This window comes from Rhincodon typus, chromosome 7, assembly GCF_021869965.1.
Source record: "Rhincodon typus isolate 14 chromosome 7, sRhiTyp1.1, whole genome shotgun sequence".
Classification (NCBI taxonomy): Eukaryota; Metazoa; Chordata; class Chondrichthyes; order Orectolobiformes; family Rhincodontidae; genus Rhincodon; species Rhincodon typus.
Genome location: NC_063338.1, coordinates 86,715,485 through 86,742,011, shown reverse-complemented (window position 1 = coordinate 86,742,011; position 26,527 = coordinate 86,715,485). Strand labels below are relative to the sequence as shown.

The window sequence follows — 26,527 nt, the reverse complement described above, 5'->3', positions numbered from 1 at the left end:
AGCAATTCTGGAAGGTGTGAAAATAGATAAGTCCCCTGGGCCGGATGGGATTTATCCTAGGATTCTCTGGGAAGCTAGAGAGGAGATTGCAGAGCCTTTGGCTTTGATCTTTATGTTGTCATTGTCTACAGGAGTAGTGCCAGAAGACTGGAGACTAGCAAATGTTGTCCCCTTGTTCAAGAAGGGGAGTAGAGACAACCCTGGTAATTATAGACCAATGAGCCTTACTTCGGTTGTGGGTAAAGTGTTGGAAAGGATTATAAGAGATAGGATTTATAATCATCTAGAAAGGAATAATTTGATTAGGGATAGTCAACACGGTTTTGTGAAGGGTAGGTCGTGCCTCACAAACCTTATTGAGTTCTTTGAGAAGGTGACCAAACAGGTGGATGAGGGTAAAGCGGTTGATGTGGTGTATTTGGATTTCAGTAAAGCGTTTGATAAGGTTCCCCATGGTAGGCTATTGCAGAAAATACGGAGGCATGGGATTGAGGGTGATCTAGCGGTTTGGATCAGAAATTGGCTAGCTGTAAGAAGACAGAGGGTGGTGGTTGATGGGAAATGTTCATCCTGGAGTTCAGTTACTAGTGGTGTACCTCAAGGATCTGTTTTGGGGCCACTGCTGTTTGTCATTTTTATAAATGACCTGGATGAGGACGTAGAAGGATGGGTTAGTAAATTTGCGGATGACACTAAAGTCGGTGGAGTTGTGGATAGTGTGGAAGGATGTTGCAGGTTACAGAGGGACATAGACAAGCTGCAGTGCTGGGCTGAGAGGTGGCAAATGGAGTTTAATGCGGAAAAGTGTGAGGTGATTCACTTTGGAAGGAGTAACAGGAATACAGAGTACTGGGCTAATGGTAAGATTCTTGGTAGTGTGGATGAGCAGAGAGATCTCGGTGTCCATGTGCATAGATCACTGAAAGTTGCCACCCAGGTTGATAGGGTTGTTAAGAAGGTGTACGGTGTGTTAGGTTTTATTGGTAGAGGGATTGAGTTTCGGAGCGATGAGGTCATGTTGCAGCTGTACAAAACTCTGGTGCGGCCGCACTTGGAGTATTGCGTACAGTTCTGGTCACCACATTATAGGAAGGATGTGGAAGCATTGGAAAGGGTGCAGAGGAGATTTACCAGGATGTTGACTGGTATGGAGGGAAGGTCTTATGAGGAAAGGCTGAGGGACTTGAGACTGTTTTCGTTAGAGAGAAGAAGGTTAAGAGGTGACTTAATAGAGACATACAAGATGATCAGAGGATTAGATAGGGTGGACAGTGGGAGCCTTTTTCCTCGGATGGTGATGGCTAGCACAAGGGGACATAGCTTCAAATTGAACGGTGATAGATATAGGACGGATGTCAGAGGTAGGTTCTTTACTCAGAGAGTAGTAAGTGCGTGGAATGCCCTGCCTGCAGAAGTAGTAGACTCGCCAACTTTAAGGGCATTTAAGTGGTCATTGGATAAACATATGGATGATAATGGAATAGTGTAGGTTAGATAGGCTTCAGATTGGTTTCACAGGTCGGCGCAACATCAAGGGCCGAAGGGCCTGTACTGCACTGTAATGTTCTATGTTCTATGTTCTATGTTTCAGTCTCTGGAATGGGAACACAAGCCACAATCTTTGAACTCACAGGCAAGAGTGCTACCAACTGAGCTGAGGCTGACAACGTAGTGATATAAATACACAGGAATTGCCAAAAATGCCCAGCATCGAGAACATTTAAGATTCTTTCATGTCAAGACACTTGGGGAAGTGCAAGATTTCTCTTCCGGATGGCTTCACACAATTTAGCTGGTTTCAGTGTCTCAGCATGGAGAAGCTTGCAGAGTTTATTGACTAAAAGCTCAGTGCCAATCAGCCCTGCAGTCACTGAGGACGATTATAAACACAAGTGGGAATGGCTTGGATTGCAATTTTAAATGTTACCAAACTATTCTGTTGACCTGTGAGCGTGACAGTCATTCTCTTTGCGAGATATAAAGTATTTAAATTAAAATGTGAAAAAAAACACCAGTGAGCCGTCTTAATCTAAGTAAAATCTTGAAATGATACATCAACAAAATTACAATTATCGCATTCATTTCAATTTTCTTGTGCTACCCAAGTGTCAAAATTTCTTATACATTTTCGGGTTGCATTTTCCCTGAATAACTCTTTGATTTCCAATCTCATTTACCCAGGTCCAAGTGCTACAGAACCCACAGGAAACTAGGAATGGGGTGAGAATGCATTTCTGGGAAACTGATAGTGGCAGATCCGATTTTCCTAATCTCCGAGGATGGAGAAGTTTTGAGACAATGTGCTGACTTTTGCACTCTGCTTAAGGGACTTCATTAAAAAAAATAATGTTGGTTTGCCATCACTCAATAAGCTACGCTGAACAAATTCTCAGTTCAAAGTCATAAAATGCACGTTGCAATGCTTTTCCTTTACAGCGGCCAGACCAGCACCTCAAATCAATAATGCATTGCTTCCTAAATCTTTTTCCACTGTACACTTTCATGTTTTGTGCACAACTGCTTTGAAGATTCAAAAACTGTTGGAGAAACTTAGCAGGTCTGGCAGCATATGTGGAGAGAAAGCAGAGATAATGTTTCAAATCCAGTGATCCTTCTTCAGAACTAACTGTAGCTAGGAAAAGGTCAGTATATATGCTGAAGATGGAGTGGAGAGGGCTAGAGAGGAGTAGGCAATAGGTGAGCAATGCACAATGCAGTCTCCTCTACATTAGGGAGATGAAACACAGACTGGGCAACGGCTTTGCGGAACACCTACATTCTCTCCCCAAAAATGACCCTGCGCTTCTGGTTGCCAATCACTTCAACACACTACTTTGTTCCCATGCTAACATTTCTGTCTCAGGCTTGCTGCAGTGTTCCAGTGAAGCTCAGTGCAAGCTGGAAGAACAGCATCTCATTTTCTACTTGGGGACCCTGCAGCCTTCTGGACTCAATGCCAAGTTCAATAATTTTAGGCCTGAGCAAACTTCTGCCATGTCCCTACCCCAACCCCAACACACCAGGCTTTGTGGTGTAGGCTACTACCACAAGCATCCTATTGTCAGATATTAATGGTTCCCATTAGCAGCTATTGATCTTTTCCCATTCCTTCGTTGTTCTTTCTCTCTGAACTCCATCTGCACCTATCATTTACTTATCCCCAGCCTGAGCTCTCCAATATATATATATAAAGCAAGTTTTCCCAAGCTACAATCAATTCAGAAGAAGGGCCACCGGACTCAAAATATTAACTCTGCTTTTTCTCCACAGGTGCTGTTAGACCTGCTGAGTTTCTCCAGCAATTTCTGTGTTTGTTTCGGATTTTCAGCATCTGGAGTTCTTTGTACTTTTCATTTTGAAAACTCTAATGAGTCTTTGGAGTGAAGAGTCGTGCTCACGTGTAAAGGAGAATTGGTGCTAATCACTGAACTGTCTTGCTACATTCTCCACTCGACAGAGGTCATTCGGTGAGACCAAACGTAGACTAGGTGACCATTTCACCGAGCATCCTCGCCTGGCTCGTAACAGCCAGTCTAACCTCCCGGCCACCACCCATTACAACTCCACGGCCCACTCCCCGTTCAACATGTCCATCCTCGGCCTCTTCCAGTGTTGCAGCGACTCGCAATGCAAATTTGAAGAACAACATGTTATCTTCCACCTGGGCACCCTACTGCCGAGAGGGCTCAACATTGAGCTCTCCAATTTCAAATAACCTTCCCATCCATCCCCGGCTCCATTTCCAGCTCCACCTCCTCCCTTATATTCCACCTACTGACCCTCCCTTCCAGCCTTCAACTGGATTCAACTCTCCAGGTTATACCTACCACCAGTGTCCACCTATCACCACCATTCTGCTTCCACCCCTCCCTTCTCCCCCTCTTTATCTGCAGCTCCCCCTACCCTCACATCCAGTCCTGAAGAAGGGTAATACCCGAAATGTTGACTGCTCCTTTCCTCCAGATGCTGTCTGGCTTGCTATGTTCTTCCAGCCTCTTGTTTGTCTACCAGAGGTCATTGCTGCCTTGCAGTACTTAACACCAAATTATCAGGATGGGACCCAGTTTGGAAACACTTGAACTTGCAGTAGATAACAACAATGTGTAGGGCTGAATGGGACAGGGAAGAAAAACCTTGTTTGCCCATCTTTCCAGCCACTGTACAATTAAAATTAACGTTTTAACATTGGTGAAGGAGGATTGCACATCCTAATCATCCTTCTGACAGTATCAAGAATCCATCAAGTCAAAGTTTGGTGATCTCCACTTGCGCATAAGATCATTCATAACAATTGCTGGTGTCTTATAAAGTAAACCTTTTGCTGGTTGCCCCCATGTTTCTAGTTATTTGCATCCGCGCTAATGGGTTGGATTTTCTGAGGAATGGCAATCACAGTCAAATTGCTATTCCACAGTTTTTGCAATGTTAACAAAGAGCTTCACATTTCTGGCAGGAGATTCTGATCATGCCTGATTCAGAAACGCGGAGCTCACTTTAAATCTGACAGGCCCCTTGCTGTGAAAGACAGTCAGACTATGTCCCTTTTCCATGACAGTAGTTGCTGATTTAAATGCCCAGCATCACGGACAACCACTTAGAGTTCCTCTCTGCATAAATTGTCGACTAAGCTTCACAAGGTGGGATAACAAGGTGTAGAGCTGGATGAACACAGCAGGCCAAGCAGCATCAGAGGAGCAGGAAGGCTGACGTTTCGGGCCTAGACCCTTCTTGGAAATACAACTCCTTCACAAGGTGGGAGTTGTATTTCCAAGTCTTCTGGTAGTGCTAAGTTGTGAGGTGGGATGTGTATGGATAAAGGAAGTTACTGAGGAACAAAGACTAATATTGTGGCATTGGCAGGGGAAGGCCATGGAGAGATGAGGGGGATGCTGAGGAAACTGTCTGTGATCGGATTAACTTGGAATTTTTTTTTTTAGTAATGACAGATAATCTTGTGCCTTCCATACCCCATAGTGGTCAGTGGGGGCTTTTAACCAGGGAGGTAGTGGTTAGTGGGCCTTTGCCATCTTTGTACCTCCACCCTGATTAAATCATCAGTGAACAGTCTTGTGAACAGCCTTACAGTCATAGAGCACAGACTGTGGTCTATCGAGTCCATGTCAACCTACCTACACAGACCCACTTTCCAGCACTGGGCCTTGTGTGTTATGATATTTTAACTGTTCATCCAAGTATCTTTTTAAAGGCTGTAAGGTTTCTCATCTCTTGTCATCATCCCAGGCAGTGCATTCCAGATTCCCATGGCTGGAATCCCAACGTCCAAGAGCTATTTTACTGGACCAGCAGCTCTATACTCGTGTCAACTGAGCACCTCAAGTGGTTGATTGAAGGTCACTTAAGGACTCCATCTTACCACTGCTGGTACTAACATGTCAGTGGGCAGGGGAGTCATCAGGCGGGGGGGCATGGGAAGTGAATCCTCTTTGTTGCAGGCTCCCTGGGGTGCCCTTTGTTCAAAGGTATTCGTTGTTCAATTGGGAGGAACCAGGCATTGGGAAGGGAAGGCACTCCTGACAGCCAAGCCTCTGCATTACTATCATTCTTTTCTCTCCTTCCCCCATCACCTTCCCACTGACACTGGCCTCGTGGTACCCCCTCCCACCCACTCTCACCTGCAGCCTGGGATCCAGTGACATTCCTCAGCACTGGGTGGGTGTATTACAAGCAGAACTGCTGGCCCATCGTAGCACAGGAATTCATGGAGAGAAGGACCTTGGTTTATGGGGGAAGACCCACGTTTGGCCTGTTAAATGCCCGATTGACATACGATGCAATGGGATTTCCCATAAGCAGGTAATGTGGGGCTCTCATTGGTGTTCCAGAGACCCCAATCTCCTCCACTAAATTGTACCTTTGGGATTGTGGAGGAGCAAACGGATATGGGTATTCCTGAAAAAATATCTAAACTTTTGTGCAAAAATCAATAAAAGAGGCAAATAGAATATTGGCCTTTATCTCAAGGAAACTGAAGGCAGAAATGAGGAAGTGATGCTTCAATTGTGCATCGTGTTTTTTTTCTCTGAAACACTCTCTTCCTGAGAGATATAAAAATGAGAATATGGGTTTGTATTAGTTCTGTGAATCATTGCTATATCAATAACAGAGGCTGAGGCAGAAATGTAAATTATGCTAAACCCTTCGTTTCGAGACTTGTTGAGATTCGTACAGTGACAGAAGGCACAACATTTGACATCATAAGGAAGATCAAAGCACCCTTTCCACTTATAGCTATGCTTATTAACATTAATTTAAATAAATTATCAGAAGTTTCTTTTTGTTACGAATGTACATTGCAAAAGTTCACCTAATTTGGTATAAATGTACTCTGTTGCCTACAACTCATTCACAATGTGAGTTCCAGGTGGAATAGCTTCCTTCATGTCATAATACCATAGGACCATAAGATATAGGAGCAGAAATTAGGCCGTTCAGCCCATCGGGTCTGCTCGGCCATTCAACCATGGCTGATACGTTTCTCAACCCCATTCTCCTGCTTTCTCCCCATAACCCTTGATCCCCTTGATAATCAAGAACCTATCTATCTCAGTCTTAAATATGCTCAATGAGGCTTCTGTGGCAGTGACTTCCATAGATTCATTATTCTCTGGCTGAAGAAGTTTCTCCTTATCTCAGATCTAGAAGGTCTTCCCTTTACTCGAAGGCAGTGCCCTTGGTCCTAGTCTCTCCTACCAATGGAAACATCTTCCCAAACTCCACTATGTCCAGGCCATTCGGTATTCTATAAGTTTCAATTAGATTCCCTCACTTCCTCGTAAACTCCAGCGAATATAGACCCAGAGTGCTCAAATTCTCCAAATGTGTTAAGGTTTTCATTCCTAAGACCATTCTCTGCTTTTGGCCAGGCAGCCAATCTTCTATCCATGCTAGTACCTTGCCTCTAACACCATGGGCCCTTATCTTACTCAGCAGCCTCCTGTGTGGCACCTTGTCAAAGGCCTTCTTGAAGTCCACGTAGATAACATCTATTGACTCTCCTTGATCTAACCTGCTCATTACTTCCTCAAAGAATTTTAACTGATTTGTCAGGCATGACCTCCCCTTGAGGAAACCATGCTAACTTTGCCCTATTTTACCATGCACTTCCAAATATTCAGAAATCTCATCCTTTACAATGGACTCCAAAATCTTACCCACGACCGAGGTTAGGCTAATCAGCCTGTAATTTTCAGACTTTTGCCTTACTGTCTTTTTAAACAGGGGTGTCATGTTAGAGATTTTCCAGTCCTCTGGGACCCTCCCTGAGTCTAGCGATTCCTGAAAGATCACTACTAACGCCTCCACTATCTCTTCAGCTATCTCCTTAAAAACTCTGGGGTGTAGTCCATCTGGTCCTAGTAGTTTATCCACCTTCAGGCCATTCGGTTTTTCTAGCACTTTCTCCTTGGTGGTGGCCACCATATTCAGTTCCGCCCTGACACCCTTGTAATTTTGGGACATTATTTGTGTCTTCCACTGTGAAGATGACGCAAAGTAATTATTCAGTTCCTCAGCCATTTCCTTGGTCCCCACTACTGTCTCTCCAGCATCACCTTCCAGTGGTCCAATGTCCAATTTTGCATCTCTTTTTCTCTTTATATATCTAAAGAAACTCTTCCATTCCTCCTTTATACTACTGGCTAGCTCACCCTCATATTTAATCCTCTCCCTCCTTATTTCTTTTCATGTTGCCCTCTGTTGGTCTTTGTAAACTTCCCAATTCTCTGGTTTCCCACTGCCCTTCACCATATTATATGCTTTCTCTTTTGCTTTTATGCTAACCTTGACTTTCCTAGTCAGCTATGGTTGTCTCATCGTCCCTGTACCATGTTTCTTTTTCCTAGGGATGAGTTTTTGCTGTGAATCCTGAATTACTCCCAGAAACTCCTGCCATTGCTGTTGCAATGTCTTTCTTGCTAGGCTCCTCTCAATAAGATTGCTCCGTTACATCATCAATGTAATTTCCAAAGTTAAACACAATGAAAACAAGGCACATTTGGAGATGGATGTAATTAACTCATTAGTACAGAGGTTTGCAGAGTCCTTGTGTATACTTAAGGCTGAGACAGATAGATTCTTGATCAGTTGGGGAATCCGGGATTACCGGGAAAGGGCAGGAAAGTGGACTTGAGGAATGTCGGATCAGCCATCATCCTATTGAATTACAGGGTAGGCTCGAAAGGCCAATTGGCGTACTCCTGTTCCTCTGTCTCAGGGTCTTTTGACTCCATGATTAGTCTAAGTAGAGCTGTATTTTGAGCTACAGAAGACAATTTGGAATTTTTGCTGGTTTTTACTTCAGAGTCGTTTTTAGCCTCTTTTCACAATTTTTTTCTGACTTGCTTTGACATTACAACCCAGACTAAATCAAAAACACCTCCAAAGCATGTTTGTTCTGTGGAATCGAAGACTTCCCACTTCAGGCATAGATAACTACAGAATACAACAGCCGCTTACATTATCTCAGAGGCATACTCCGAAGTAGGCTGGAGCGTTTAAAGTTTCAACACACGAACCAGTTAATGAGTTCCATGAAAATATAAATCAGGTAGTTTTTTTTCTGCAAGTTCAGGTATCAGTGAAATTGAATTATTCTTTGGGGCTTTGCTGTATGTCTGTTTACAGAAGAATGAGAGCGTTTTTATTCACTTATTGGCATGAAGAACACTCAAGCATTCCTGAGAGATGTACTTAGCTACTCAGATGCAAGTCTTTCTTTCTCTCTCTCTCTCTCTCTAGCATGGAAAAAGTACCTCATTATGATGTGAAGAACACCATAATCTCTGCAAAAATAATCACTTGACAATGCATACATGCTCCTTTCCTTCGATAACTTGTACTTACTGTAGGAGCAGCCATAAACTTCAACTCTCATTCCTATTCGACCAGTAGGAGTCCACTTGAGAGGGGCAAAACGAAGGAATCTGGCTCTGATGGAATACTGGAGTTTGTGGTGCACAACACTGTCTGCATTAGAGTTTCCTGGAAAAGCCTATGGAGAGAAAAAAAATTACAGAGACAGATTAATAATGACATTCAATTAATAATCCCTTCATTACACATTACATCCAGAAGAAGCAACAGCACAATTGAGTTACAGTGTTACTGTCTTAAAACGCACAGAATAATGGAAATGATACAACATAGGAGGCCATTCAGTCTATCTTATCTGTGCTGGATTGCCAAATGAGCATTTTGTGATTTCTTCCCAAAAACCTGCACATAGCTTCTTTTTAAATTACGTTTTGATTGAGTGTCCTTCCAGCAAACTCTCAGGCACTGCATTCCAGACCTCAACAGCTCACTGCATGAAAAGGTTTTCTCTTATATTATAGCATCAAACCATACAATGCCTACAGTGCAGATAGAGGCCATTTGGCCCATTTGAGTCTGCACTGACCCTCCCAACCTATCCCCGTAACCTCGCATTTATCAGAGCTAACCCACCTAGTCTCTACGTCCCTGGACACTACAGGGCAATTGAGCATGGTCATAGAGTCATAGAATCACAGAGATGTACAGCATGGAAATAGACCTTTCGGTCCAACTCATCAATGTCTTTTTGCACCATTGTGTTCTATTTGGTCTAGGTCTAGCTACAGTGTTGCTGGAATATAGCACACACTATTTCCGTGGCCACCTCCCTTGGTACAGTGCGATGTAGATTATCAAACCTTGTGGATTTATCAGCTTTCAGTCCCATCATTTTTTCCAAAACCTTTTTATTAACCAATACTAATTTGCTTGAAATCCACCTTTCATTTTTTTTCTGGGAAGTTATTTGTGTCTTCTGCTGTGAAGACAGAATAAAAATTTGTTTAATTGTTCTGCCATTTTCTTGTTCTCCATGATCAAATTTCCTGTTTCTGACTAGAAAGGGGCTAGACTTGTCTTCACGAACCTTTTATTTTTTACATATTTATAGAAGCTCTTTAATTTTACAAATACTAGCCTTGTGAGCAATGCCCATATCCTATAAAACAATTAAACCAAAGGAAGTGGTGGGATCTGGAGATTTTAGGGAGTAATGGCCTTTGTTTTGAGTTCTGGTTTGGACTAGGTTCGTCGATCACAGTCACAATAGCAGCACAATTGCTACAAATGGTCTCCAGACCCATAGATCCAAGAGGGAGAAGAAAATCGATCACAATCTTTGTTCGTGATAGATGTACCTGCCTGCAAATACCTAAGAGAACGGCTGGAGATGGCTGATTCAGGCACAGCGAAGCAAAGTTTGCCTTTGCTTACCCTTGTTTTACACATGATTACTCAGGCAAAGTAAAATGTGGAACCATGCTCTCACTTTGAATAAAAGCCTTCAGAAGAGGAGGAAGTGCTAAAGCAGTGTTAAAGTTTCTTGAAGCCAGTGTATTAAAATGGAACGACATTAATTTAAAGCCTCCACACCCTGTCCTAACAACTGTGATGAAAATACAAGCAAAAGCTAAGCATTTCAAGATACCTGAGCTTTGTTACTTTTCTTTTCTCTTTCATCCTTCATTACCATCTTTCTTGTCTCTCTCAAAATGCTACACAATGTTGTTTCAGTCAGCGTTCCTCAGAAATTTCCTCACCAGTTTCACATATGCCATCCTCACTCCTCCTTCTCTTCATCTAGTTTTGAAACCAATCTCCATCAATGCCAACCCTCCACCAACTCATATCCACGTCCCCTCCACCTTGCAGACAATGGAACTCCTCATCTCCTTCGGTCTTGCTTGTTCATGCATATTTTGGGGTTTTGAAATTTCATTTTAACAATCATCTGTTGTGATATCACTTTGAGAGACAGTATGCTAATAGGTAATTAACCAGGCAGCCAGCAGTATACGTAGCTTGCATATGTAGTGTGGGAGTGTTGTAGCTATATTTCCTGTATCAGTAGTCGCTGAACTAGACTGTAACAAAGCTACTTGTGGGGCAATCGTGTAAAATTTTCAAGAGAAAGGCAGGAGGTTTAGAGGGGATTTGAAGAAAAACCTTTTTTACCCAGAGGATGCTAGGGGTCTGGAATGCAATGCCTGGGAGAGGAGTTGAGGCAAGAAACTTTATAACCTTTAAAAAATACTTGGATGAACACTTGAAATGTCACAACATTCAAGACTATGGGCCAAGTGCGGGAACGTCGAACTAATGTAGGTAGTATATTTTTTTGAGTTACAGTCTTGATGGGCCAAAGGGCCTCTTCTGTACTATATGATTCTATAATAGCTTCCAAAAAACAGAACTTGCGTCCAGCTTACCAGTCCCAGTGAGAAATTGGATGACATATGTTCAGGAAACACTGAACCACAGCATTAGCCCTTTAGGGAAAGAAACTGCCATCCTTCCCTGGTCTGGCCTATATGTGACACCAGACCCATTTTGTAAAGTAAAAGAGCTTCTATAACTATGTAGAAAGTAACAAGTTAGTGAAGACAAATCTAGCCCCTTTATAGTCAGAAGCAGGAAATTTGATAATGGAGAACAAGAAAATGGCAGAACGATTAAACAAATGTGGTTGACTCTTCACTGCCCCCTGGGCAATTAGGGATGGGCAATAAATGCTGGCCTAACCAGCAATGTCCTAATTCTGTGAATTAATTAAAAAAAGCCACATCCCGCATATTGCTTTTCATATTATCTGCGTGTGGTGTCATCCTCCATTGTCAATCTAGGTCCTTCACTGATGCTTCTCAAATCTTTTACGAAGGCAACATGGCTTAGTTCAGTCAATTTGTTCTGTTTAAACGGTTTAAAATTTATATTAATGACTTGAAGGAAAGAAGTATAATGTACTGTAGTCACATTTGCAGTTGACACAATCCCAGGTGGAAAGGCAAGCTGTGAGGGGAATGCCAGCAAATTACAGAGGTATTGATAGGCTAAGTAAGTGGGCAAAAAAGTTGGCAAATGGAGTACTTTGTGGCAAAACGTGAAGTTGTTCATTTTTGAAGGGATTAAGTTGAAAATAGACTGCAGAATGCTGAGCAGGTTGAATCAAATAACTACCACGAGACTGGGGGAGCCCTTGCTCCCTTATTTGATCCTCTAATTGAACAATAGACATCACTTCATTTGAGGCAGTTCAGAGACAGTCCATGAGGATGAACCCTGGTATGGACAGAGTGTCTTATGAGCAAAGGTTAAACAGATTGGGACTGTACTCACTGGAATTTAGAAGAATTGAGAGGATCTCAATGAAACATATAGGATTCTTAAAGGGGTTCACATTGTAAGTGTTGAGATGATGTTTCCCAACATGGGACAGTCTAGGATCAAAGGGCATTGTCTCAAAATAAAAGGGGTGTCAATTTCAGACTCAGATGAGGAATTTCTTCTCTCAGATGGTTGTGAGTCTTTAGAACTCCTTGCCACAGAGAGCTGTAGGACAGAGTCCTTGTGTATACTTAAGGCTGAGATGGATAGATTCTTGATCAGTAGGGGATTCAAGGGTTATGGGAAAAGAGCAGGAAAGGAATGTTGGGTCAGCCATGATCATATTCAATGCTGGAACAGGCTTGAGGGGCCGAACGGCCGACACATATTCCCAATTCTAATAGTCTTACAATAAAACAATGATAGAGAAGAGGAAGCAACTAGAAAATATTGTACTTAATTTTCAAGTATGTGTATATTTGTTATGCATAAGGAAATCAGGTATGGACAACTTCTACAAAGAATACATTTCCTGAAAGTGATGAAATTAGGGGGCTACGAAGATAGGACTTTAGCGTGGAACTAGCTGGGTGGCACTTTTAGGAGCTGGTACAGACACGATGGGTAGAGTCATCTCCTTCTGTACTGTAAAATTCTACAATCTTAATTTTTAGCATGACAAATGTATAGACAGACTAGACGGACCAATGACTGGATTACAATGTTTAGTGGGTAGCTATAAGCTTTAGGATTAATTGATCTCTCCTGGTTTTTCTCATGCCATTTATCAAAGTAAAACATGAACTTCACATTGAATAATATCAATATATTCTTAAACACAGTTGAACCAAATAAAAATAGGAAATGTTGGGAATACAAAGCAGCGTCTGATCTAGGAAATATCTGGGATAACAAGGTGTAGAGCTGGATGAACACAGCAGGCCAAGCAGCATCAGAGGAGCAGGAAGGCTGACGTTTCGGGCCTAGACCCTTCTTCAGAAATGGGGGAGGGGAAGGGGGATCTGAAATAAATAGGGAGAGAGGGGGAGGCAGACAGAAGATGGATAGAGGAGAAGATAGGTGGAGAGGAGACAGACAGGTCAAAGAGGTGGGGATGGAGCCAGTAAAGGTGAGTGTAGGTGGGGAGGTAGGGAGGAGATAGGTCAGTCCAGGGAGGACGGACAGGTCAAGGGGGCGGGATGAGGTTAGTCAGTAGGAGATGGGGGTGGGGCTTGAGGTGGGAGGAGGGGATAGGTGGGAGGAAGGACAGGTTAGGGAGGCGAGGACGAGCTGGGCTGGTTTTGGGATGCGGTAGGGGGAGGGGAGATTTTGAAGCTTGTGAAATCCACATTGATACCATTGGGCTGCAGGTTTCCCAAGCGGAATATGAGTTGCTGCTCCTGCAACCTTCGGGTAGCATCGTTGTGGCACTGCAGGAGGCCCAGGATGGACATGTCGTCTGCGGAATGGGAGGGGGAGTTGAAATGGCTCGCGACTGGGAGGTGCAGTTGTTTAGTGCGAACCGAGTGTAGGTGTTCTGCAAAACGGTCCCCAAGCCTCCGCTCGGTTTCCCCGATGTAGAAGAGGCCACAACGGGAACAGCAGATACAGTATACCACATTAGCAGATGTGCAGGTGAACATCTGCTTGATGTGGAAAGTCTTCTTGGGGCCTGGGATGGGGGTGAGGGAGGAGGAGTAGGGGCAGGTGTAGCACTTCCTGTGGTTGCAGGGAAAAGTGCCGGGTGAGGTGGGGCTGGAGGGGACTGTGGAGCAGACAAGGGAGTCACGGACAGAGTGATCCCTCCGGAAAGCAGATAAGGGTGGGGAGGGAAAAATGTCTTTGGTGGTGGGGTCGGATTGCAGATGGCAGAAGTGTCGGAGGATAATGTGTTGGATCTGGAGGTTGGTGGGGTGGTATGTGAGGACAAGGGGGATTCTGTTTTGGTTGTTATTGCGGGGAGCGGGTGTGAGGGATGAGTTGCAGGAAATGCGGGAGACACGGTCGAGGGCGTTCTCGACCACTGAGGGGGGGAAGTTGCGGTCCTTGAAAAATGAGGACATCTGAGATGTACGAGAGTGGAATGCCTCATTCTGGGAGCAGAGGCGGCGGAGGCGAAGGAATTGGGAACAGGGGATGGCATTTTTGCAGGAAGATGGGTGGGAGGAGGTGTATTCTGGGTAGCTGTGGGAGTCGGTGGGCTTGAAATGGATATCGGTTTCTAGGTGGTTGCCGGAGATGGAGACAGAGAGGTCCAGGAAGGAGAGAGAGGTATCAGAGATGGTCCAGGTGAACTTAAGGTTGGGGTGGAAGGTGGTGGTGAAGTGGATGAACTGTTCGTGCTCCTCGTGGGAGCACGAGGCGGCGCCGATACAGTCATCAATGTAACGGAGAAAGAGGTGGGGTTTAGGGCCAGTGTAGCTACAGAAGAGGGATTGTTCCATGTAACCTACATAGAGGCAGGCATAGCTTGGGCCCATGCGGGTACCCATGGCCACCCCCTTTGTCTGTAGGAAGTGGGAGAAATTGAAAGAGAAGTTGTTGAGGGTGAGGATGAGTTCAGCTAAGCGGATGAGGGTGTCAGTGGAGGGGGACTGGTCAGGCCTGCGGGACAGGAAGGAGTGGAGGGCCTTTAGGCCATCTATATGGGGAATGCAGGTGTATGGGGACTGGACGTCCATGGTAAAGATGAGGTGTTGGGGACCGGGGAATTGGAAGTTCTGGAGGAGGTGGAGGGCGTGGGTGGTGTCATGGATGTAAGTAGGGAGTTCCTGGACCAAGGGGGAGAAGATGGAGTCCAGATAGTTGGAGATAAGTTCGGTGGGCTGGAGCAGGCGGAGACAATGGGTCGACCAGGGCAATCAGGTTTGTGGATTTTGGGAAGGAGATAGAAGCGGGTGGTACAGGGTTGGGGAACAATGAGGTTGGAGGCTGTGGGTGGGAGGTCACCTGAAGTGATTAGGTTGTGGATGGTTTGGGAAATGATGGTTTGGTGCTTGAGGGTGGGGTCATGATCAAGGGGGTGGTAGGAGGAGGTGTCGGAGAGTTGGCGTCTGGCCTGGGCGATGTAGAGGTCAGTGCGCCATACTACAACTGCGCCTCCCTTGTCCGCGGGTTTCATGGTGAGGTTGGGATTGGAGCGGAGGGCTGCACGTTCTGCGGGGGAGAGGTTGGAGTGGGTGAGAGGGATGGAGAGGTTGAGGCGATTGATGTCTCGATGGCAGTTGGAGATGAAGAGGTCAAGGGAGGGTAGGAGGCCTTGGGGTGGTGTCCAGGAGGAGGGGGTGTGTTGGAGGCGGGAGAAGGGGTCAGTAGAGGGAGGGTTAGGCTCACGGTTGAAGAAGTAAGCGCGGAGGCGGAGGCGGCGGAAAAACTGCTCTATGTCCAAGCGTGAGCGGTACTTGTTGATGTGTGGGTGGAGGGGGACAAAAGTAAGCCCTTTACTGAGGACTGACCGTTCGTCCTCAGTTAGGGGGAGGTCTGGGGGGATGGTGAAGACTCGGCAGGGCTGGGTGTTGCTGTCTCCTCTGGAGCTGCTGGCTGTGGAGGCAGTGGGCGGAGCAACGTCGGCGTCGGCGGTGGGTAGTGCGGCGTCAGCGGTGGCGGGTGGAGTTGCGTCGGTGTCAGCAGTGGGCGGAGTTGCGTCAGCGTTGGCGGTGGGCGGAGTTGCATCGGCGTTGGCAGTGGGCGGAGCGGGGTCGGAGGCGGCAGCAGCGGTGAGGGTAGGTGCATCCTCAGTGTCTATGGTGTTGGCCTCGGAAATGGAGGCGGTGGCATCAGCAGCGGTGTCGATGGCGTTCGCTGTCCCGGAAGTGGTGTACTCGGCGACGGAGGATGTGACGTCATCCGTGGGTGTTCCCACAGTGGCCACATGGCCAATGGCGGCGGGCACATTGTGGGGAAGGTCCTGGGTAGGGTTGGGGATTTGGGGAGGAAGCCCGTTTTGGGTGGTAGGCACCAGTAAGTTTACTGTACTTAACCGTTTTTGTGTCCAATAAAACTGAGTAGAATTGTGAGTTCAGGTTGTGGATCCTACGAAGAATAAAAAACAGGAGAGTTCCTTTGCAGGTCTGGGAGAGGGAGGCTCTCTGGAGCTGCTTCCAATTCAGCAAGATGGTTTAAACAAGTTTTTTATTTGAAGTCTGATTCCAAGCAAGTCTCTTGACTAACTCACAGCACACCACACAAATAATGCATGACCAAGAACTGCACGGCAATTATTAATTGACAAAGTCGGAGAATTTCAGGTTTGTTTATGTATAAGATTAGCGCCCAGAGATTAAATTTGTATGAGCTCCTCTGATATTCTGGTGAATAAATGAACTGATTAAGGTGGAACTGAACGGAATAGATAAGAAGGGTCATAGGGCTTGCTTCCAGATCTATGCACTATTTAGACTCAGTGAGTTTGGCCTCATGAGATTGGGGGTGTGGTGATGGTGGAGTATGTGGGAGTGGGGGATGGAGTCTTGTGCCCCTCAGCATGGGGTGTTTGGTGACATTGTGCCACTCACTAGCACTGTGGATGGGATACTTCTCATCTTCCTGTCTCCGTCCTGATTACAGTTGTGGCATAAAATTATCTTTTGGTCTTGCCGCCACACTGCCACTTGAAGCAATTAATATTATTTGAGGGCCTCATCTGGCAATCAGTGGCATTTGCTCAGTAGCAGGTAAAGGCATGCCATCCGGAGAACTTAACAAGCAAATCCTAGCATGGTTTACATGAGCATCCTTCGGGGCAGGGATGAGGCTCCTCATTCAAAGAAATTGACCAAGGTGTCACAGCTCAGAGAAAGCAGCAGGTACTGAAAGCCAAACTGGCTGCCCTTCATGCCAAACACAGCGCCCCCCTCCTCCCTGACCCTACATGCACCCCTTCACAATGGCGACGCACCTCCTGCCTTCACTCCCTTATGCCCGGGATTTCCCTTGATCTGAGGCCTGAGCTGGGTGGAGTGCTGGCAGTGCCTGGTGCTGCTATCCTCTCACTGCTCACCAGATTTCAGCATCATAGAATAGAATCATAGAATCCCTACAGTGTGGAAACAGGCCCTTCGGCCCAACAAGTCCACACCGAATCTCAGAGCATCCCCACCCAGACCCATCCCACTGCAACCCACCTAATCTACACATCCCTGAACACTACGGGCAATTTAGCATGGCCAATCCACCTAGCCTGCACATCTTTGGACTGTGGGAGGAAACCAGAGCACCCAGAGGAAACCCACGCAGACACAGGGAGAATGTGCAAACTCCACACAGACAGTCACCCAAGGGTGGAATCGAACCCAGGTCACTGGCGCTGTGAGGCAGCAGTGGTAAACATTGAGCCACCATGCTGCCCCTTAAGCAGGTAAAGGTTCTGTACTGCCAAGCTCCTTGATTCTGAAGGAAAGCCTGCCACTCGCTGGTTAAGTGCTTGAATGGCCCAGGACTGTGGTGGGCCAACTCAAAAAGGGGAGAAGCGGGGCTCTCCCCAGACCTCCAGGTAAGAAACAAAGGTCCCTGTCATCTCTACAAGATTCCATCTAGTACTCCTGTCCTCAATGTAATGCTTTGTGTTTAAAAACAAGGAGAAAGTAGTAATGGACTCAACTATAATGTACCTGATGGATTTTGGTATCACCGCTTGGGGAAACTACCAGGCTGCAAGAGCGTATAAAATCTGGAGAATCATTTTTCAGTTCATTCAAAAGACAGTGAGAGGAACATTGTGAGGAGCTTCAGCTAATTGCTGTGTTGTTTGAATATAAAAGATTTGGATGAGAATATACGAAACACTGTTCGTAGTTTTGTGGATCGCACCAAAATTGGAGGTATAGTGGACAATGAAGAAGTTATCTAAGATTACAAAAAGATCTTGAACAACTGAGCCAATGGGCCAAGATGGGGTCTAATTTAAATATACTCGAGGTGTTGCATTTTGGTAGGACACACCAGGGCAGGATTTACACAGTCAATGGTATGGTCATGGGAGTGTTGTCAAACAGAAAGATCTAGGGGTTCAGGGACATTGAAAGTGGCATCGCAGGTAGAGAGGGAGGTGAAGAAGGCATATGGTCACTTGTCTTCAGAGCATTGAGTACAAGAGCTGAAATGTTATGTTGTGGCTGTACAGGACATTAGTGAGGCATGTTTGGAATACTGTGTACAGTTCTGGTCATCCAGCTATATGAAGGATATTATTAAATTGAAAAACATACAGAAAACACATAAAAGGATGTTACTGGGACTAGAGGGTTTGAGTTATAAGGACAGGCTGGATAGGCTGGGACTTTTTTTGCTGCAGCATAGGAGGTTAAGGGGTGACCTTATAGAGATTTTTAAAATCATGAGGCACATACATAAGGTGAATAGCCTAGATCTTTTCCCTACAGCTGGGGAGTTGAAAACTAGTGGCCATAATCTTAAGGTGAGAGGGGAAAGATTTAAAAGGGATGTGAGGAGCAAATTTTTCACAGAGGGTGATTTGTATGTGGAATGAACTGCCAGAGGAAGTGGTAGATGCAGGTAACTCCAACATGCAAAAGGCATTTGGAAGGTATATGAATAGAAAAGAAGGATACGGGCCAAACACAGGCAAATGGGACTAGATTAGGTTGGGAAACCTTGTCAGCCTGAACAAGTTGGGCTGAAGGGTCTGTTTCCGTGCTGTGTGACTGCACGATTCCTCGGGCAGGACAGGACATCGAATCTGGCAGTCCAAAGAAACAGACATCGTTCCCACAGGATACAGCTCAATATTTGTGGCATTTTTATAATTTACCATGTCTGCTCGTATTTTTTGATTGCATTCAGCAGCTATCCTGGACTGCACTTTTAATGATCCAACACATTCATGGATTTCACTGACAGTACACGATTTAAACAATGCAGGTTTGCTTATATTGGACAACAGGTAATCCAAAATCTGGGACAATTTGCGATCTGCCATGACCTCTGTCACGAGGGTGTCAGACCTGAGACACTGCATGCCAATGCTTTGTATTATCACTGGGCTATAGTATTGAGGATACATGTGTGCTTTTGTAATATATGGTAACACAGTAAATGTATGGTAATAACATTAACCACAAAAACAATTTGCAAATTATAATGACTGTGTTTTCCAGTTCAATAGCGTAATTATAGAGAGATTAAAAGCTTGGGACAACAAGACACTACTTGATTATGCCAGTGCTTAGTTTAGCACATAATAATCTTTCCAATACATATGACTGTTGATGTGTGAACAACAGGATGATTGCTCAATTTCTTTTTCTCTTCATTTTATTGACAATTTTCATTTGGTAAAGAAACATTTTACTTAAGAATAGTGGAGATATATAATGGTGGGAATAAACCAGCAGACTGCACATAACGTGTTTTTTATTTCCTTTTTATTCATTGACATGATGTCATTATAACTCACTGGCCAGCATTTATTGCCCATCCTCAGTTTCACTTGCAAAGGTGGTGGTGAGCTGCCTTCTTGAACCACCGCAGTCCACATGATGTTGGTAGTCCCACAATGACATTAGGGAGGGAATTCCAGGACTCTGACCCATTGACAGTGAAGGAACGGCGATACATTTCCAAGTCAGGATGGCGAGTGGCTTGGAGGGGAACTTGCAGTTGGTGGTTTTCCCATGTATCTGCAGCCCTTGTCCTTTTAGACAGCAGTGCTTGTGCGTTTGGAACCTGCTGTCTAAGGAGTTTGGTGAATTTCTGCAGTGCATTTTGTTGCTCGTACACACTACTGCTACTGAGTGTTGGTGATGGAGGGATTATATGTTTGTGCATGTGATGATAATCAAGCGGGCTGTTTTGTCCTGGATGGCTCCTTAAGGGTTGTTGAAGCTGCACTCATCCAGGCAAATGGGCAATATTCCATCACACTCCTGACTTTTGTCTTGTAGATGTTGAACCAGATATGGGGAATCAGGAGGTGAGTTATTTGCTGCAGGATTCCAAGCCTCTGACATGTGGCTTTTGTGGCTGTATTATTTATATGGTTGGTCCCGTTCAGTTTTGGTTAATGGTAACCACCCTAGGATGTTGATATTCAGGAATTCAGGAATTCAAGGAGCATTGATTAGATTATCTCTTATTGGAAATGATCATTACCTGACATTTGTGTGGCACAAATGCTACGTGCCACTTGTCAGTCCATGTCTGGATATTGTCCAGGTCTTGCTGCATTTTGATACTGATTGGTTCAGTGTCTGAGGAGGTGTAAATGGTGCTGAACATTGTGCAATCATTAGTGAACATCCCCACATCTGACCTTATGATGGAGGAAGGCCATTGAAGATGCAGCTGAAGATAGTTGGGTCGAGGACACTATATTGAGGAACCCCTGCAGACATATCCTAAGATGAATGACTTCCAAATATCACAACCATCTTCCTATGTAGCAGGTATGACTCCCACAGTGGAGAATTTTCCTCTGATTCCCATTGACTTCAGTTCTGCCACGGACTCCTTGGTGCCACATTTGGTCAAATATGGCTTGGATGTCAAGAGCAATCATTCTCACCACACCTCTGGTGTTCAACTCATTTGTCTATGTCTGAACATAGGCTGTAATGAGGTCAAGATTGAGCAGTCCTATCAGAACCCCACAAATGGACTATTGCTGAGCAGGTGCTACTTGATAGCACTGTTGATGATACCTTCCAAAACACTGAGGATGGAAATACCTGTGGAGCCTCCTCCTCCAGTGAGTTGTTTAACTGTCCACCAGCATTCATGACTGGCTGTAGCAGGACTGCAGAGCTTAGGTAATTCCACAGCCACTGGATCAGATCTAACTCTGTCAATCACTTGTTGCTCATGCTGTTTGGCATGCAAGCATTCCTGTTTTGCAATTTCACCAGGTTGGCACCTCAATTTCAGTGCTCCTGACATGCCCTCTTGAACCCCCACCACCCCACTGATCCAGGGTTCATACCCTGGCTTGATGGTAATGGTTGAGTGGTGGAATATGCTGGGCCATGAGGTTGTATTGGAATACGATTCTGCTGATGTTGATGGCCCACAGTGCCGAATGGATACCCAGTCTTGAGTTGCTAGATCTGTTTGGAGTCTGTCTCATTTAGCACAGTGATAGTGCCACAGAACATGATTAAAGCTATTCTCAATGTGAAGCTGAAAATAAATCTTTGATCTGCTGATGAGAGCAATTTGGTTCAACCAACCACCAGTTCATCAGGACAGCTCGTGTAAAAATGGTGTATGTAGTTTCTTTCATTATTTTTATACTTCATAAGTAATTTCATTTTGTAACAAATAACTGAACTATGTAAACATAAATAAAATCTTGCACATCTAAACTGAATAATTACAAGTGTAAGTTGCACTTATTATCAGGAAATTCCAAACTACACTGAGTGAGAAAGGGTGAAAGGAAAAGAACAGTTGGTGCTGATAATACACAATAGAATCATCAATATCTAAAAATAGAATAGAGAGATTATCAATTCAGGTCTCATAAAAGGTCCCTGACAGAGATATTCACCAGAATTTCCTTTCTTCATAGGATGGGAGACCTCTATTACTTTCCATTTTCATTTAATGGATTTAAAGGCATCTGATTGTTATGAGTTGACAATTGCTTCACCACAAAGCAAAGCTGGGCATTTAAGCAGACCCAACTCTATCTCTGTGGAAAAATGCTTGACCTTTTCATTGCGGGAGTAATACTATTGCTTAACTTAATGTTAAAATTCATTGTATAACAACACTTGCTTGAGCAATAACCAATAGAACTCTTTAGAGAGTGGCAGCAGTTTTGTGAAATTCTCATTTACTGTTTGAACTTGAGAGTGATGATGCTTGAAGGCTAAACAGATGCAGAAAAACATGGCTATTGCTCAAATAGTAATGTGTACCTCTGGTGTGCTCAATCCAATACACAATTTATAGCGATGCTCTTTTCCATTGTTACTTTACTTTATCAATGCTTAGTGCCCATTTATAGGTGGGGATTCGGGGCAGTAATGCACTGATTTGATAAGGTTAAGCAAACCAAGGTTAAGTAACATGATTAATACTTTGACAACTTAATAGATAAGGTTGATGAGTGTAATGCAGTTGATGTAGTGTAAATGGACTGCAAGTCAGGAGAAGAGGAAATAGAATAAAGAGTACAATTCCAAAGGGATAGAAGAACAAAGCAACCTCATGGAACAAGTGCACAAATCAATCATGGCAGGACAGATTGAGAAAGTGGTCAATGATGCACACAGGTTTTATAAATGGAGGTATAATGCACAAAAGCAAGGGTGTTACAGTGAAACTTTTTGAAACACTAGTTTACCATCAACTGCAGAACTGTATCCATACTTTTGGAAAGAAGAGAGAGCATTTCAGAGGATTCAGAGAAGATCTACAACAATGGTTCCCTGGTTAATGGACTTCAGTTACAGGGACAGATTCCAGAACCTGGGGCTGTTCTCTATCGCAAAGGCCGAGAAATCTGATAGAAGTGTTCAAAATCATGAGAGTTATAGATAATGTATCAACGAGAAATTGTTTCCTTTGGCAGAAGGGCCAAGGATTAAAGCACACCAATTTAAGATAAATGGCCATCGTTCCAGACAGGATAAAAGGCGGTCCCTGTTTCATGCAACAAATTGCTCAAACCTGGAATGCACTGCCTCAGATTCAATAGTGTGTTTCAAACAGGAATGGTCTAATTATCTGAAGAGAAAAAATGTAGTAATGCTACTGGGCCAAGAAGTAGATTGTATACTCTTGCATTTAGCTGGTGGATAGGCTTCCTCCTGCATTTCTGTGACTGGTAGTAATTAACAAGATGGCAAGCAGTTTGACCGGAGAATTTCTGTCAGAATGAATATATGACTCTGCATTTCCAGAGGAGCTGTGATCAGAATATCATAGAAAAGGACAATCTGCATGAGACTGTCACTCAGAAAACCTGGACCAACGCTGGTACAGTTGCAAGTAGTGAAGAACACCAGCTGCAGAGTTTTCCGGTTTTCAGTCCAAAACCAGCCTCCCTCTCAAATCCCACTCATACTCCAACTAAATTAATTAAAGATTATGGGTTTCCCTGTTAGAAACTAATTGGGAGGATGAGTTTGCCTTCTATAGATATAGAATCACAGCATTGTTACAATGCAGAAAGAAGCCGAATGGCCCATCATGCCTGCACCAGTTCCGTTATCCATCATCAATCCACGGGGCAGTATAGTTGTTCAGCAGTTAGCACTGCTGCCTCATAGTGCGAGGGACCCAGGTTTAATTCCAGCCTCAGGTGACTGTGTGGAGTTTGCACATTCTCCTCATGTCTGCGTGGGTTTCCTCTAGGTGCTCTGGTTTCCTCCCACAGTCCAAAGGCGTGTAGGTTAGGGGGATTGGCCATGCTAAACTGCCTATAGTAATGAAAGCTAGATGGATTCGCCATGGGAAATGCAGGGTCACAGGGATAGAATAGGGTGGTAGGTCTGGATGGGATGCTCTTTAGAGGGTTAGTGTGGACTCAATGGGCCAAATGACCTGCTTCGACACTGCAGGGATTCTATAATTCCTTTTCCCTGTGCCCTGCATACCATTTGTATCCAAGTAATCATTCCATTGCCCTCTTGAATGCTTCATTTGAATCTGCCTACGCCACATTTTCAGGCCGTGCATTCCACCCCCTAACTCCTCACTCTTATTGCTGTATACATAAAGAGGGAATTTGTACCAGTTGTTCCACAATTTATGCAATTGCAAGAACTTAGATTGCAGCGATTTGTGAATGATGTTATATTACAGAGTGGTTAATCACAAAGAAATAATTATACATTGTCATCTTTTGTTCAAAGAAAAATATCAAAATCAGAAGTTTCCCATAAGGTTATCAACATTCAAGAGCCTTTCCCTAATCACAATTAATTAGGTTTCAATGATAAATATTGTTGTTTCATTGTTACATACTATCAGGAGTCAACTACAGTACTGTCATCTCAGAACCTGATGTCTTTGGTTCAAACTTCTCTCCAGAGCACCTAATCTCAGCCTCCAATTCAGTATTGTACTACAGGAGTGAAGACCAGTTTGTATGCTATCTTTCAGTTGAGACAAAATATCCAGACCTTATCTGTTCTCTAGAGCTGAAGTAAAAGATTCCATGAAGCAATCAGAGAAAAATTTGGAAGCCTTCCAGATACCTGTGAAGTATCTGAGAAGGAACAGCAATATATTCAATCAGAAACATTCAGAAACAGAACATGCTGTTAAAACATGAATAACACAGCGTGGAGCTGGAGGAACACAGCAGGTCAGGCAGCATAAGAGGAGCAGGAAAGTTGACGTTTCAGGTCGGGACCCTTCTTCAGAAATGGGGAGGGGGAAGGGAGCTGAGAAATAAATAGAGAGAGGAGGGGTGGGGCTGGGGAAGGTAGATGGGATGGTGATAGGTGAGTGCAGGTAGGGAGTGGAAGGGATTGGTCAGTGAGATGGGAGGGGCGAATAGGTGGGAGAATTTTTTCTAGACTCTCCCTGGTTAGCTAATAGCAGGTAGAGAATAAGAATAAAATGTAGCAAGTGAAGTGTCATAGGCATCTGTTTTGGAGCCTTCAACCATTTGCAGTAGATATCAATGACAGAATTATGGGACCGAAAATAAGATTAGCAAATTTGCTGACGACACATTGATAGATAGGTGAGTAAACTATGCGGAAGGTGTAGGTTAAGTGAATGAGCAAATGTTTAGCAGGTGCTGTACAATGTTGGAAAATGTATACTTGTCCAGTTTGGCAGGAGGAATGGAAAACTAGAATATTACTTATGTACAGAGACAGATTGCAGAACTCAAAGGTACAGAGGGTATATGAATTACAAGTTAGTATGGAGATAAAACAAGTGACTGAGAAGGCGAATGGGATGGTGTTATAAGCGTGCCATCCATTAGAGTCTAGTTGAATGAAAGATGATCTTATTGAAACATCTTGTGGTATTTTGATAGTGTGAATACTGAAAGGGTGATTGCAATTTTGGAAGTACATATATATTTATGAACTATCAGAATTGATAAATAGAAAATTTAGAAAATTCCTCAGTTGTAAAGGGTTCTTGGAACTCAAAGGGTCAAAGAGAATTTAAGGATTGTCTGCTGCTTACGAATCTCAACTGTTGCTTCGGAAAATTCAAGCCAAAGCTTTAAAGAGAGAGATGATAAAGATGGGTTTTATTATTCAAATTGTTGGACAAGCAGACTTAGAAAAATCTTAGGTTAAGTGCTGTTCATTGCTTAACAACAGCATCTGAACTCTGCCATTTTTCTCTCTCTTTCATGTGTTCTTTTACCTGCTCGCCTGTCTCTTTCTCTCTCTCTCTCAAACCCATATGCTCTTAACATATGATGAATGTTTGAGGACTCTGGGGCTATACTCATTGGAGTTTAGAAGGATGAGGAGGGATCTAATTGAAACTTTCAAAATACTGAATAGCCTGGATAAAATGGATGTTGGGAAGATGCTTCCATTGGTAGGAGAGCTAGGAGCCGAGGGCACGGCCTTAGAGTAAAGGGAAGACCTTTTAGAACGGAGATAAAGAGAAATTTCTTCAGCCAGAGAGTGGTGAATGTATGGAATTCACTGCCACAGAAGGCTGTGCAGGCCAGGTCATTGAGTACATTTAAGGCTGAGATAGATAGGTTCTTGATTATCAAGGGGATCAAGGGTTATGGGGAGAAAGCGGGAGAATGGGGTTGAGGAACTTATCAGCCATGATTGAATGGCAGAGCAAGCTTGATGGGCCGAATGTCCTAATTTCTGCTCCTACGTCTTATTGTCTTGTGGTCTCTCTCACACCTTCAGTAAGTGTGCCGTGGATCTTGAAAATGAACTGCCAGAGGAAGTGGCAGATGCAGGAACAGTTACAACATTTAAAAGGCATTTGGACAGGGACACGAATAAGAAAGGTTTAGAGAGATTTGGGCCAAACACAGGCAAGTAGGACTACTTTAGTTTGGGAAACTTGGTCGGTATGGACGAATTGAACAGAAGGGTCTGTTTCCACGCTGTATGAGTCTAGACTATGCTGGTATATGTGTGCACATAGCCTTAAGTGGACAAAATGCACAATGCAGTTTTGAATTTCTTGGTAAGAATTTTTTCATTAATCAATTCCTTAATCAACACCACAAAAAATTAATTTGGACCTTTCGTGCTCTAAATGGAACCTAATGATAGAAAACTTGGTTGTCAGATTAAATAGTGTCTATACTTCAATACTGCTCCATTTGACATAGAGTACTAAGAAATGTCCTGAAGACATGAAAGATGCTACATTAATAAATCAGTGGCAGTGGGATCTAATTTGCACTCTCAGAAAACAAGAGAATTATATCCATGAATTGAATTTAATCTAATAACTG

At 44.0% G+C, this 26,527-nt stretch overlaps 1 protein-coding gene across 1 annotated transcript in view; it reads right to left on the bottom strand.

The window, feature by feature from the left end:
- The window catches only part of LOC109930579 (contactin-associated protein-like 5), a 1,093,911-nt gene that overhangs the window by 677,741 nt on the left and 389,643 nt on the right, over positions 1-26,527 (bottom strand). Inside the window, exon 4 of the mRNA XM_048598831.1 lies at positions 8,863-9,010. Coding sequence (XP_048454788.1) covers positions 8,863-9,010 — 148 coding nt within the window. The remainder of the gene's footprint in view (positions 1-8,862; positions 9,011-26,527) is intronic.